Here is a 14220-nt window from a genome sequence, read left to right on the forward strand (position 1 = left end):
GAGATAGAGATTTACAATCAGTTGCAAAAAAAAAAAAGTGATATTATAGCACAAAATAACCTTATAGTATCATTATCATGGAAGAAAAGTTAATTTGGGGACCATGTACCTCTGTTTGGGGCTAGTCATTCAACCAGGTATAAATTCAACCAATTATATTATGCTTCAGCTCATATTTACCATTTTATCCAATCATAAAAAAGGAAAAAAAAACTATTAAATGCCTTGCCTAAATACTTCCTAAGTTTATTTACTTTTCTGACATGATTAATACATCAGGGGAATACTATAGTCTATTTTCCTATTCCTGATGATTCCAGGTTGGATTCTAATTGTATTTCCACAAAGTCACACAGCAACTTACGGCACACCGAGACCAGACCCTGGGATTTGGATTCCCAAGCCATTACTCTTTCTACTATACCACAGTGGTGCTCCCATGCTTACAAGAGGTGCTTATTATAAAAAAGGAAACACCAGAATCAAAAAATGGCCAGAAAAAAGAAGTTTAAAGGTTAACACATGCTCATGGCCCTCAGCTGCTTATCAAGTTTTCCTTTTTCAGTGTCAAGTATTTAGTCGGTCATATTTTTCTAACCTAAAACTGGGGTCAAGCCTGAATATTAGCTTTTATTAAGCAAGATGTGGGAGAAATACAATTACTACAACTTTACACAGTGATCTCCCCAGAGGTCCTAAAGTACCAATTACTCAATTATTGTCTTGTCACTCCCCAAATAAAATCATCTTTGAATGGGAAATAAATGATCACTTACATAAAACAATCTGTAGAAATTAAAACACTTTAATATAAACATTTCCAGAATATAGACTGATTTTGTATGAGTACTTTGAGAGCTTTTTAAAACTATATATCATTAAACTTATTATAGCTGTTTTACTTTCCACTTTCAGAACTAGAAAATACAAAAATACACTGCAAATTAGATTTAACAAAGAAAAAAAATCAGTCTAACTTGCTTCGTACATTTTCCTTGGAGAAACCAGGCAACATAAACAAACACACAACAATAAAACACTACCAACACTAACACGAACCCAAACAAGGAATGGATTCTTCAATACCTGGTAATTCTCTCATTTAAAATAAATGATCTCCAAGGGTTAATAATTTGCTATCACAACAATTTGGTGAATACAAGTAGAGACACCCTCATTAAGGGAAATTACGTATCATGTAAGAAACATGGAACTTTTTTTAAAAAACGAGGAAAAGTGATTTCCAACTTGCGGAAAAGGCATATTGAATTCTTTTACTTCACTTGGCTGTTGTTAGAGGTTAAAGTACCTGTTCACCTAGGAAAATTCAAGTAACATGAAAGCAAACTTCTCAGCCTATTTCTTCAACATTGGGGTGCCAAGACTAAAAAGCTTCAAAATCCAGGAATAGACCCATCCCAAAGAATTGCCTCTTCCATTTTTCTTTAACGGGTTTCTCTTTTCTGTGCTTCTTATTGTTAAGTGCTGCAGAGTTGGTTCTGGCTCACAGTGATCCCATGTGACAGAGCAGAACTGCCCCCATGGAATTTTCTAGGCGATAATCTGTATGGGAACAGATCACCAGTCTTCCTCCTGCAGAGCCACTGGGTAGGTTTCTGTGCTTATGTTCTTCTTTCTCAGAGGCTAGGCTTAGCCTTTTTTATTTCTTCTTCCAATGCTTAAGCTTTGCTGAACTGACATGACTATTATCTCCTCTTTTCTTCACTGGATACTCTTGTCTTTGTCTAGATCTATATCCGTAACTGATTTCTTCACTTCCTCCTTGGGTAAACAAAACGAAAAGTTCAAAATCCAAGAATAGACTCATCCCAAAGCATTTCCTCTTCTGTCCTTTCTTCAGCGTGTTTCTTCTTCTCTTTTCTGTGCTTTCGTGCTTCTTTCTCAGAGGCTACATCACGACTTTTTTTCTTCTTTCGATGTTTAAGCTTTCCTGAACTGACACTGACTTCATCCACTTTTCCTTCCCTTTGCTGGATGTTCTTGTCTTCACCTAAATCCACATCCTCAGTACTCTTCTTCTTTTTATGTTTAGACTGCTTCTTCTCTGCTTTTTCTTCTCCTTCTTCCAGATGCCGCTTTCTCTTCTGATGTCTTCGTTTATGACTTGCTCGATGGTCACTGGTATTGTTTTCTGAGGAGAGGTCCTTGTAAACTTCAGATTCTACACTGTATGGGCCCGGGTTATTTTTTTCTTGACTAAGGCTCAGGGGTACTGGTTTTTCTGAGAAACAGTTGCTGGTGAGTTGATAGTAGTTCATAGATTCTAGTCCCTGTTTGCTGTCATGAACTGATGAGCAATGAGGTAACTGGTTTTCCACTACTTGTGAAATAGTGTATGAACCTGGGTAGGTCTGGAAAGTCTCAAATGGGTACCTTTGCTCAATCATTCTACGTCCAGGGCTGCAATCAACCATTTCTCTGTATGCATGGATTTCGACAGAGCTATCTTCAATCTTTCTGAAACAAGTCTTTGGTTCCAGCCCTCTAGCTTTCTGCTCTTTGATGTAATCTTCAAGTTCATCTTGGAAAGAGTCATATGCCCTCTTTGAAGGAGCTGGTAACCTATACGTTAACTGGTTTTCCTCTGCTGAAACACTGTCTGGTCCTTGGTAGGTCTCAGAAGTCTCACATGAAAATCTTTGTTCACACATTCTATGTCTAGGTCCAAAATCAACCACTTCTTTGTACCCATGGGTTTCCATATAGTTATCTTCTTCCATCTTTCTGAAACAAGTTTTTGGTTCTAATCCTCTGGCTTTCTGCTCTTTAATGTAATCTTCCAGTTCATCTTGGAAAGAGTCATACCTCTTCTGTGAATGAGCTGGAAAGTAATGAGGTAACTGGTTTTCCACTGCTTGTGAAATATTGTATGGTTCTGGGTATGTGTGAAAAGTCTCACATGGGAATCTTTGATCAAACACTCTTTGTTTCGGTTCGAAAGCGATTACTTCACTGTACCCACATGTTTCCACGGAGCTCTCTTCCATCTTGCTGAAACAAATGTTTGGCTGTAGTTCCCTGGCTTTCTGCATGTTTATGTAATCTTCACATTCATCTTGTAAAGACTCTTGTGTCTTCGAATCCTTCACTAGATTGATAACAAGGGTTTCTCTACAAAGAAGATGGTAGAAAGTTCTTGTTATTGAATTATTTTATTCAGAATATGTTCTTTGTTCTCAAAAATATTAGTTAGCCTCAAAAAACAACAATTAAAAAATGCTCAGAATTTAAAAAACCTATCTCAATATAAAATCTCTCAATCATGACTTTTTATGCCAAAAAGCAGCAGCAGGGATAGTCAAATTATCTCCTAGGACCTCACAATTTTTACACACAAAATTGCTTAGGGCAGGGATGAAAAGGAGGACAGGTATAAAGGAGATGACATACCTGATGCTGTTGTAGTACTAAAAATGTAAGGCATGTTGGGAAATACGGGTAAGGACCAATAATATTTAATGTCCTGATGGATGGTCAAGGAGCCCTAGTAGCACAGTGGTTAAGTGCTTGGCTGTTAACCAAAAGGACAGCAGTTCGAACCCACCAGCTGCTCTGCAAGAGAAAGACCTAGCAATCTGCTTCCATAAAGATTACAGCCTTGGAAACCCTATGGGGCAGCTCTACTCTGTCCCATAGGATCGCTATGAGTTGGAATCAACTCTGTAGCAGTGGGTTTTTTTGTTTTGTTTTGTTTTGATGGATGGTCTGATCTGAATGTCACATCACTTCCAAAATTTTGGTTAGTCAGTTCCTTGTATAAATCTATAAATGTGACATTTATTCTGGAACCCTGAGATTTTTCTTTTTTAAGTCTAAATAAAGATTAATTTGGTAAGCTAGACAATTTAGCTAAGTATTCACACTATAACAGTGTAAAGATTTTCTACTAGAATGAAATAATGTAACAGAAACACTATGCTTTGATTTACAAAGCAAAAAACCAAATACGCAATCATTATGGTGCAGTGGTTAAGGGCTACAGCTGCTAATCAAAAGGTCAGCAGTTCAAATCCACCAGTCACTCCTTAGAAACCCTATGGGTCAGTTCTACTTTGTCCTATAGGGTTGCTATGAGTCAGGATCAACTCAATGGCACGTAGCAAGAACAACGTCCTGCTACTTGACTTATCCAGTCCCTAATTGTCCTCTCAATCCTCCCCTTGTTAAAATACCATAATAGACTGGACTAAATATTTATCGAGCTCCTATTATGTGCCAGGCCAAGTACCTTACACATACTATTTCATTTCATTATAACAACCTTATAACAGTTGGCCCAAGTTACACACTTGTAAAAAAGATGGATCCAGATCTGTCTAACAGCAATACCTTTGTTCCTAACTACTGTACCTCATTGGAAGGATGACGACCTGGCCACAGAATCCCAGGAACTAAACCAACCTTTCAAGGATTCTCTGAATTTGTATGATTACCCTGAGAATATCCCTTTAGCATCCTTCAGAAAAGGACAATACTGTCTGGTCAAGAGGGGTACCAGTTAGCCAGCTCTGCCAATACATTCTCAAGGGTAGGGAATTCCCTGGAGGATGCTAGAACATGTTATAAATACCACCAACCAAATTCAGAATCAACTCATAGAGGAATGAATGCCTAGAAAGCTTGTAAAATACACACAAGGTTACCTGACAGAGGCCCTGGTGTTCAGTGTCATAGAAGCATTTTGGAAAAAAGTACTTACTTAATTTGATGTTCATTTCCTTGTATATGGGACTGGAACATTTCTGAAGATGTAAAGGTAATACTACAAATATGGCAAATGTAGGTTCTCATATTATATGCTGAAAAAACAGAAAGTTCAAGTTAAGACGGTCAGTAAGATACACACAGAATCACATAATGTTAGAGTTGGACAGTAATAAAGTTAAGTCTCTCAGAGCCCATGACTTTTATTTTAAAGCCAAGAATTCTTTCCATTATACCACATTGCATCTCTAGACCTGACTTCTTTCCTAAGAAATTGCTATCTTCCTGCTTAATATCACTGGATGTTCACCAGGTGCCTCAAATTTTAACATGCATGACAAACCTCAAACCCTCGACAAAACTCTTCTTTTTTGCACCTAAATCTCTTTCTACCCAATCAAAACCTGAAATTTCCCCAAAAGAATAAAGACAAATAAAAGCAAATTTTTACTCTCTTACCTGAAATCACTGTAGTGCATTAGTTTACCAAAGTAAATTCCATAGACAGATGTGGTTTTAGAAAGGAGAGAGGTTCAGTGAGCCCCACACTCAGGATAAAAACTGAAAGCAAATTCTAAAGCAAAACTACTAGTTACCACTTCAAAAGAGTAAAAGGCTACAGAATAGGAACCCTATATCAGCTACCTCCACATCCTGCTTCTTAGGGCAGAGCTGGAAGCAGGGAATCAATTTTTTTTTTCTTAATCTCATCATCCTTCCACTGTCTCTCTGGTCAGAAGAAGCAAATAAAGAAATTTCATAAGCCAAATATAAGAACAATTTCCCCTAAGGAAGAGAGAATAAAGTGATGGCTAAGGATATTTCAGGGACAGTCAAGGTCATCTTTTATATCAAACAGCAATCTAACAATTTAAAGGCCACTGACTTAATCATTACCAAGTGTATTGGCCTTTTCCAAGAAAGGGCTCTTCACTAAAAAAGGAGACTACCGTCACGAGGGAAGAAAGATGCTGACTTTGAAGAACATGAGAACTGTGTTCACTTGTGAGATATACTTTACTATGGACCCAGGAAAGCTCAACAGGTTTTACCAACATCTGACTGACTGATTGCTCAAAACTACCCTCCCTTCCTGTGCTCTGATTTAATGTTCACTGAGTCACTTTCTGATGATTTGGTTTCCCTCATTTCTTTGATACCAAGAAGAGGATTCCCTGGATGGCGGACATAGAAACCTAAAACCTGGAAATGTATGTCTCCTCCTACTATAAACCAGTAGCCCTGGTGGTGCAGTAGTTAAGAGCTATGGCTGCTAACCAAAAGGTCATCATTTTAAATCCAACAGCAGCTCCTTGGACACCCTACGGGGCAGTTCTACTCTGTCCCATAGGATCACGAGAATGACAACGTATTAAACTACAATGCTTCCCAGACTTCTATGGTAAGAATCAGCTGGGACATTAGCTAAAAATACAGCTCCCCGCGTCCATCCCCTGGAGAATATGATCCACTTTGTCTGGGGTAGGGCCAGGGAATTTGTGTTTTAAGAAGTACCCCAGGTGATTTATTATGAGAAAATTTCGAGGAAGTATAAAGGGCATACTTTCCCAGTTCTCTGGCTATTTATCAGCCTCTTCCAAGTTTGTTTGTGGTTAGTGAGGCCCTGATTTGAGACTGATTAACTCTGAAGATTCTGGACTTCCTGTAAAGCTAAGGATTAAACCAGGACTCTGCATCCTCACGACAAGCTTTTTTTTAAAGGAAATTATTATTATCCTTATTTTACAAGTGTAGAAACTAAGGCTCAGATTAGCCTGGCCAATATCACACATTTTGAGGATACCAAAGTTATGCAAGAGGATCAAGAGTCCTGGTTTTCCCTAGATTAGTGGTTCTCAATGCTGCTTACGCATCAGAACCACGTGGCATACTTTAGAAATGCTCATCTTGTGGCTTCGGGTCAGAAGAATTAAATCGGAATCCCTAGGTGTGGAACCAGGCTTTTGTACTTTCTGAAAGCTTGCCAGATGATTTTACTGTGACAAAGCCATGGGTGAGAAACACTGCCCTAGATAATAAAGCCAATGATCTTCATCTGATGATAAGCTTATAGTTCAGGGATTTTTACATAACATTTATTTAGTGCTTATAATTATAAAGTATACTGTATATAGTGTTCTGTCAGTTCCTCCATTTTTTCCTCCACAAATGACACTTGAAATAAGATTCTAATAGAGGGGTTTGAAGGAGCTGCAGGAGCCAGAGACAGTTCTGGAGCTATGGTCTGATGACTATCACCTTGGCCCTTGGCTTTTTCAACAATAATGTTCTTGATTTTTTTTCTAGGATAAAGACCTCTCAGAAAATAATATACAATAACTATGTAAACCCTTTCTGTGGAGATATGAAGCTTATCATTGGCCCCAAGGTCAGAATTCCTGGTTTAATCCTCCTAGAACCTGTTTCCACTATGTTTCTCAATCTCTCAAGTCTCCTATCTTGAGAGTCTGCTCCTTGACCCTGTCCAGCTTCACTGCTCTTGGCCCTGCTAAGATTGCTTATTTATAAGTTCCCCAGAAATGTGGGCTTCTTTGCATCTGGTACCTCTCAGAATCTTCCATAACCTAACAGTTGTGGGGCCCACTATTCTAATCAGAGCCCCATCTCATAACTTCCCGGATTAAGGTCTTTGTTTTCAAAACACGGACTGGGGAAATGCGTGTTTTTTTTTTTTTTTTAGTTTAATGTTGTGGTTCTCAATTTCGGCTCCATATTGGAATCACTTGGGGGAGTTAAAAAAAGAGAAAACAAAACACTGATGCCTAGGTCCCACAGATCCTAATTCAATTGATTCGAGCAACAGCCTGAGCACTGGTATTTCTAAAAGTTCCCTGTATGACTGTAACGTGTAGTCACAGTTGAGAACCATTAGTCTAATATCTTAAATGGGGAAAAAACAATTGAGAGCTACATGTAAGTAGACATGCAACTTAATGTGGGATTTATCTTATGAAGAAAAATAGAAAATGCCCAATTTCCTTGTTTTTAAATTGAGAAGATAACAAAAACATTTCATAAAAACTAACATTTATTGAGGGCCTACTGTATGACAGGTACTGTATATATTATTTCATTTCTTCCTCATTCAATCGTGTGATGTACCATTATTTTCATTTTATACCTGAGGAACCTGAAGTGCAACTGAGAAAGTGACTTCAAACATATCTCTAAATCTATGTTTATCTCTGTACACCACACCACCTCTCAATAAACAATTAGCAAATATGAACTGAGATAAAACATGTACCCATTACCATATAAAGCACTGAAAAGAATATTGCAGAATAAAATATAATCCCTTGTCTCAAGGAAACTAATTTAGTTGAGGGGTTATAATTGATGTAACTGCCAACGAACAATAACACCTATAGGAAATCAGAGAAAGGGGAGAATACTGAGAGCTAGAGCAGTGAAGGAACCTGGGATGGACCTTAGAGAACAGGAAGGATTTGAGCTGTAAGGAAAGCAGATAAGAGCCTTGCAGGGGATGAGAACATCATCAGCCATGGCAGAGACAGAAGTGAGCATGATGTCTTCAATTCAAATAATCTGTTCAACAAACACTGAGCACCTATGTGGAACCAAGTATCATGCCAGATGCTAGAGGTACAAAATGAATAAAATAGCCAGGTTACTCACAATCCAATGTGAGAAACAGTCACATGAACAGAGGATTTCAATCTCATTTGTTAAAAGGCAGGAGGTATGCATAAGGAATATAGGAGTGCAAAAAAGCAGAGGCACTTAGCCCAATACAGGGGTCTGGTTGGAGAAGACTACTGGACGAGATGATGCCTTAGCTAAACTTGAAGAATGAAAAATAGTTAACTTGAGGAGAAGAATTTGGCAGACCATTTTGGGCTGAGGAAATTGCGTGAAAAAAACACAGAAGCTTACAGTAACTTCTTATAATTTGGAATTGTTGGAGAGAAGATACAAGGGGATGAGATGCGAGAGGCAAAAAGGGGTCAGATTAAAGAGAGGCTTGTATGTTATGCTAAAGAACCTAGACTTTATTCCGGGGGTTGGGAAACCTCAAAGTGGTTTATGCAGTAAGTTACATGGTTAATGGTGTTTTAGATAGATCTCTCCTCTGGCTGCAATATGGGGGATGAATTTAAGTAGAGCAAGCCTGGAGGTAAAGAGATCACAGTTTTGAGGCAAATATAACAGACCAGGGAAGAGACAATGAGGGCATGGACTAGAAAGGCCATAGTAGGGATAGAGAAAAAGAGAAGAGCAGGGAAATAGGAGAAATATCTAGCTTAAAAAATGGAAAAACTTAGTGACTGACTATATGTGGGGGATAAAGGAGAGTCAAAGACCTAGGGAAGTCTAAAATAACTCCCATCATCATAGTTTGACAACTGGGTAGGTGGTGGTCCCATTAGCTGAAATTGGAACTTCAGAAGTGTTGTTTCGGGGGTGGGAGAGTAAGCAATAGTGAGTTTGAATCTGGACACAGTCTGAGGTGACTATGAGATTTCCACGTAAACGTGTCCAGCAGGCAGTTAGATATAGGAATTTGAAATACAGAAGAGAGGTCAGAGAGATTCTGTAAATGCCAACACATGAAGGTAGCTAAAACAATAGTGAGTGGATGAGAGCTCTTCAGGACGGTGTATGGGTGGACACAGAAGAGCAACATAATGATGATACTTTGGATAATGCCACTCTTTAATATGGGAGAAGTGAAGAAGTCCGTGAAAAGGCCATCAAATAAAGGACACAGTTGTAAGGATGAACAGGAAATAGTAGTGTCAAGGGAGCTAAGGAAGTAGAGATTTTTAAGAGGAAGATTGTTTAATGGAGTCAAACGCAGTAGAGAGATCCAACAGCACACGGACTGAAATATGTCTGCTGGATTCGGAAATTTAGAAGTCACTATGACCCTGTGAGGAGTAGCTTTAGTGGCGTGGTGGCATGGAGGGCTGGGGTATGTGTGTCCCAACAAATGACAGTGAGCTTAGATGGGCGGATAAAAAGTGAAGACAGTAAGAGGAAATTACACTTGCAAAAAAAGAAAAAAAAAACTTGGCTGAGAAAAAGGGAGTGTAGTAACTAAAGGAGGAGAACTCAGGGTTAAGGGATGATTTGGTTAAGGCAAAATACTTGGTAATCCACATTTGATGGTTAATTTTTTCTTGAAGTAAAAAAGAAGCTTGTCTGAGGAGTGTGAGGAAGGAGAAAAAGGCAAGAGAAGAGAGTCTTGGAGAACGCTGTTTAGAATCTCTACTGAGGGGAAAGTCAAAAAAGGCAAAGGGTTAAGGAGGACTAAACCCGAGATGAGGCTGGATACCAAGACTCTGCAGAGGCACCCAATCTGCACCGCCGCCACCACCAGTTGCTGTGGAGTCAATTCTGACTCACGGCTACCCTACGTGCGTCAGAGGAGAACTGGGTCCCACGGGGTTTTCAATGGCTGATTTTTCGGAAGCAGATCACCAGGGCTTTCTTCTGAGGTCCCTCTGGAACCCCCAACCTTTCAGTTAGCAACCAAGAGTGTTAACTCTTTATACCACCCAGGGATGCTACCCAATCTCTAACCTTACATAAATTTCCATAGCAGCTCTCAGTAGCCTGGATGTAGGAAAGGTAGATTATGCGAATGATCCAGAGTTGAAATCTTGCTACCAGGAAGTGAGAGAAGAACAATAAGGTATAAGGAAAGCCTTCCAGAAGGCTGACAGAATTAAAGTGAGGTGATGGTACTGGAAATGGGATGGAAGGGTACAGAAAGAAATATTCCTAAGAAAATTTGGTAAGACTTGCTGATGGATAGGATATAGAGATTTAAACAGTCAAAGATGCCCTCAATAAGTTCAGATGGCTGGATAAATAGTGGTACTACCGGCAAAGATGGAAAACTTGGGAAATTCAAGTTTTTAGAGAAGATTATTAATTCAGTTTTAGATATGCTGAGTTTCAGGTGAAGGTAAGACATCTAAGTGCAACAATGGGGCAAGTAATTAGTAAGATAAATAAAACAAATACAATAAATAAAAAATACATACATACTTTAGTTCCATATCGTTATGGTAGCCATTCCTGTGCTAATAAGATCTGGGGCTGGATGAGGGACATGAAGAAGTGAGAATGATGAAGAAAAAGAGAAAGATATAAGATATGGAGAAAAACATATACAAACAATAGCAGATGGAGAGGAAGGCAGAGACACAAAGAAGAGGATAAACAGGTGAAGAGTGAAACAGTTAAGATGGTATATGTTAAATTGATTTTGTATTACCACTTACTTGTAATATGGATTCTGCTATTACCACTGTTCTCTCAAATTGTCATTATCTAATTTACCATTATCAAAAATCCTCCAACTACTTTTAATCCCCAAATATCTCCTGCTCCGAAAATGGAAAAGTTAAGGCAGGGTTGAAAAATTATTCTTTGAGCTCTAGCTTCTGATGGTAGTGCAAAATGACCTCAATGCCCAGATTAAATTTTGCTGATGATCAGTCCTGTCCATGCCCAGGGTGAGAATTTAACCCAAACCCTCCTTCCTTCATTCTAATAGCCTTGAAACTTCAGACCGGAGTACTAAAATGGCCCTCCTCCCAGAACTGACCAGAGTACGTATACTTCTCATAGCTGGCTCCATTGAAATTTACCTCGTGCCACTAAACTAGAAGCTACTTATTTCAGATAACCCTCAGCCTAACAATAGCAAAAATACCCTAATAAGTGGAACTTTGTCATTCATTTCCCCAAACATCTACTCTCACTTCCAGAAGCCCTATCACTTCTATTTCTACACTTTCCTATATAAGCATTCCTTAAAATCCTAGCTATATATGTTGAATAACACTAAGTAGGAAACTGAAATAATGCAGACACAGAGTAAGCACTCAGTAAATAAAGATGAGTTAGTAGTTCACTGATTTACATATTGAACTAATCTCTATTAGGCAGGCCTACTTTGTGCCAGTTTCTATCTTCGGCACTGGAAATATAGATGCGTTAGATGAAGTCCCTTCCTTCAAAGATCTTACATCATAATTAGTGAAAAAGACACATGGAGAGATACTTAGACATGCAGGTTAAGGAATCACAGATTAGCTTTGAAAGAAGTGAAAAGACGTCCAGGGCAGCAGCATGTTAAAGAATGAGCAGGAGATAGCCAGAGGAACAGTATGGGGATATTCCAGGCAAAGTGGACAGCATGAACAAGAACACAGACAAAAAATAGGGTAATGGCTTCTGGAAACCATAAGCAGTTTGTAGGTACTGACCCATATAGGCCATGGGAGGAAGCAGCAGAGGATAAGCCTGGACAAGGTAGGCAGGGACAAGATGGTAGAAGGCTAAGGAGCTTGGATTTTATTCTTAGAAAATGGAAAAACAATGAAGGATTTTTATGCAGAGAATAACAGAAAGATTTGTACTTTAGGTAAAACACTCTAGCAGTTACATTGAGGGTAGATTTGAGGGCAGGGAGAGTGGTTAGAAGGCTGTGGTAATATCCTAGGAAAAAGCTTGGAACGTATTGTGTGAGTACAGATCACCTAGAGATAGCGTTAAAATGCAGATCCTCATTCAGTAGGTCTGTAGCAGGGCCTGCAATTCCCTTCCTTCTAACAAACTTCCAGCTGATGCTGACGCTGCTGGTCCATAAAGCACACTTTGAGTAACACAGCTCTGGAAAGGATGTCAGAAGCCTGAACTAGCGTGAGAGGAGCAGAGCTACAGATAAAACCAAAAACCAAACCCACTGCTGTCGAGTCGATTCCAACTCATAGCAAACCTACAGGACAGAGAGAACTGCCCCATAGGGTTTCCAAGGAGTGGTAGCTGGATTCAAACTGCTGACCTTTTGGTTAGCAGCCATAGCTCTTAACCACTACACCACCAGGGTTTCTGGGCTAGAGACAAGGGGGCAATAATACCCAGGGGGTGAAGCAGTCACAGCTTGGTGCTTCATCAGGTATAGAAAGTAGAGAATGTAATGTTGGATTTAAGTTAACTGCAGGTTTCTAATTTGAACAAATGCTTATTATTGCCATCAACTGTGTTAAACAATGTTGGAGGAAGTGTAGGTTGGGGGTGAGAAGACGATGCGTTCAGTTCTGGACAAAACACATTTGAAATGGCTATGAGACCTCCAGGTGAAGCAGTCTGGCTTCCAAGTGGATACATGAGTCTAAAGCTTGACAGAAAGGTCATTAGCATACAGATGACAGATGAAACTAGAGGAACAGACTTAGATCAGGTGTGTAGAGTGAGGAGAACAGGGGGTCAAAAACGGAACCATGGGAATATCTACACTTAGGTAATGAAAGAAAAAAAAAAGGGAGAAAAACCAGGGCATAAGGAGTCACATATGACAAAGAAAAGAGCTTCAAGGAGGGGAGGGTAAGGAACATTTTCACATGAAACAGAGAGATCTAATAAGAAAAGAGTTGAAAAATAACAGTAAGGAGGAAAAAAGTAGGTGGAAAAGAGAATACAAAAGGGGAATAAAATACACTAGTAGTGTGAGGAGGTGCCTGTGGGGGGAAAAATGAAAAAAAAATATGGTTAGAAGACCAAGTGGATTACTCCAGTCAGGGTCAGTCTCTACTGTGCCTGAGTTTTTGCCACTCTTTCTTAGCTCCAAGACCTTTGTTAATCCTGTCTCTATCTTTTCCCAGTTCTAGCAATCCAAATTACATATTTCCTCTATGAAGAATTTCTTGACCATGATTTTTCATTCAGCTGATTACCTAAAAACTGCACGCAAAAATCCATGTCTATAGCCTCTTACAATGAAGAGTTATTAACGCAACTATTTTATACACTTGTTCTTTGAGGGCAAAAAAAATGTCCCTAATTTGTATTCCCAATTATGACAAGTACCCAATAGACACTTCAATCATCCTTATTCACTGAATGACATAACCACAGGATACTCATTTAAAATACTACTTTGTGTACCTATGATAAAATGGAACCATGAGAATACCTATATTTAGTTCTGTAATTAACAGGAGTAATGTAAACGTTTCTGGATCTCATTTTTTCAGAAAGTGAACAGATAGAATTAGATGGATTCTAAATTCCTTACACCAAACCAAACAAACAAAAAAAACAAACCCATTGCCGCTGAGTTGAGTCCAACTCAAAGCGACCCTATAGAACAGAGATCCACAGGATCTCCAAGGCTGTAAATCTTTAAAGGAGCAGACTGCCATATCTTTTTCCCTCAGATTGGCTGGTGGGTTTGAATCGTCGACCTTTTCGGTTAGCAGCCAAGTGCTTAACCACTTGAGCTGCCAGATCTCCTTCCAAAGTCCTTACTTATTGAAAGCCCTTACTTACCTAAAATTCCATGAATACCACCAACCTTCCACTCAATAAGAATAAAATGGCATATAAATAAGCTAATATATTTTATAAAATATAAACTTCCTATGAAGGAATTTTGGGATATTTTTACTGTATTTGCATTTAATTCTGCTGGAAAAGGTTGTTCTCTTATGTTGT

At 39.0% G+C, this 14220-nt stretch overlaps 1 protein-coding gene across 3 annotated transcripts in view; it reads right to left on the bottom strand.

Moving 5' to 3' along the window:
- Positions 1-539: 539 nt before the first annotated feature.
- The window catches only part of ZMAT1 (zinc finger matrin-type 1), a 33003-nt gene continuing 19322 nt past the window's right edge, over positions 540-14220 (bottom strand). For 2 of the 3 annotated variants that reach the window (XM_064278629.1, XM_064278628.1), the window contains exons 3-5: positions 10765-13244; positions 4721-4820; positions 540-3132 (exon numbers count right to left, since the gene is read on the bottom strand). In XM_064278629.1, coding sequence (XP_064134699.1) covers positions 1806-3132; positions 4721-4812 — 1419 coding nt within the window. In that variant the 5' untranslated portion in view covers positions 4813-4820; positions 10765-13244 and the 3' untranslated portion in view covers positions 540-1805. The remainder of the gene's footprint in view (positions 3133-4720; positions 4821-10764; positions 13245-14220) is intronic. The other variant, XM_064278630.1, reaches the window with a different exon arrangement.

This window comes from Loxodonta africana, chromosome X, assembly GCF_030014295.1.
Source record: "Loxodonta africana isolate mLoxAfr1 chromosome X, mLoxAfr1.hap2, whole genome shotgun sequence".
NCBI lineage: Eukaryota > Metazoa > Chordata > Mammalia > Proboscidea > Elephantidae > Loxodonta > Loxodonta africana.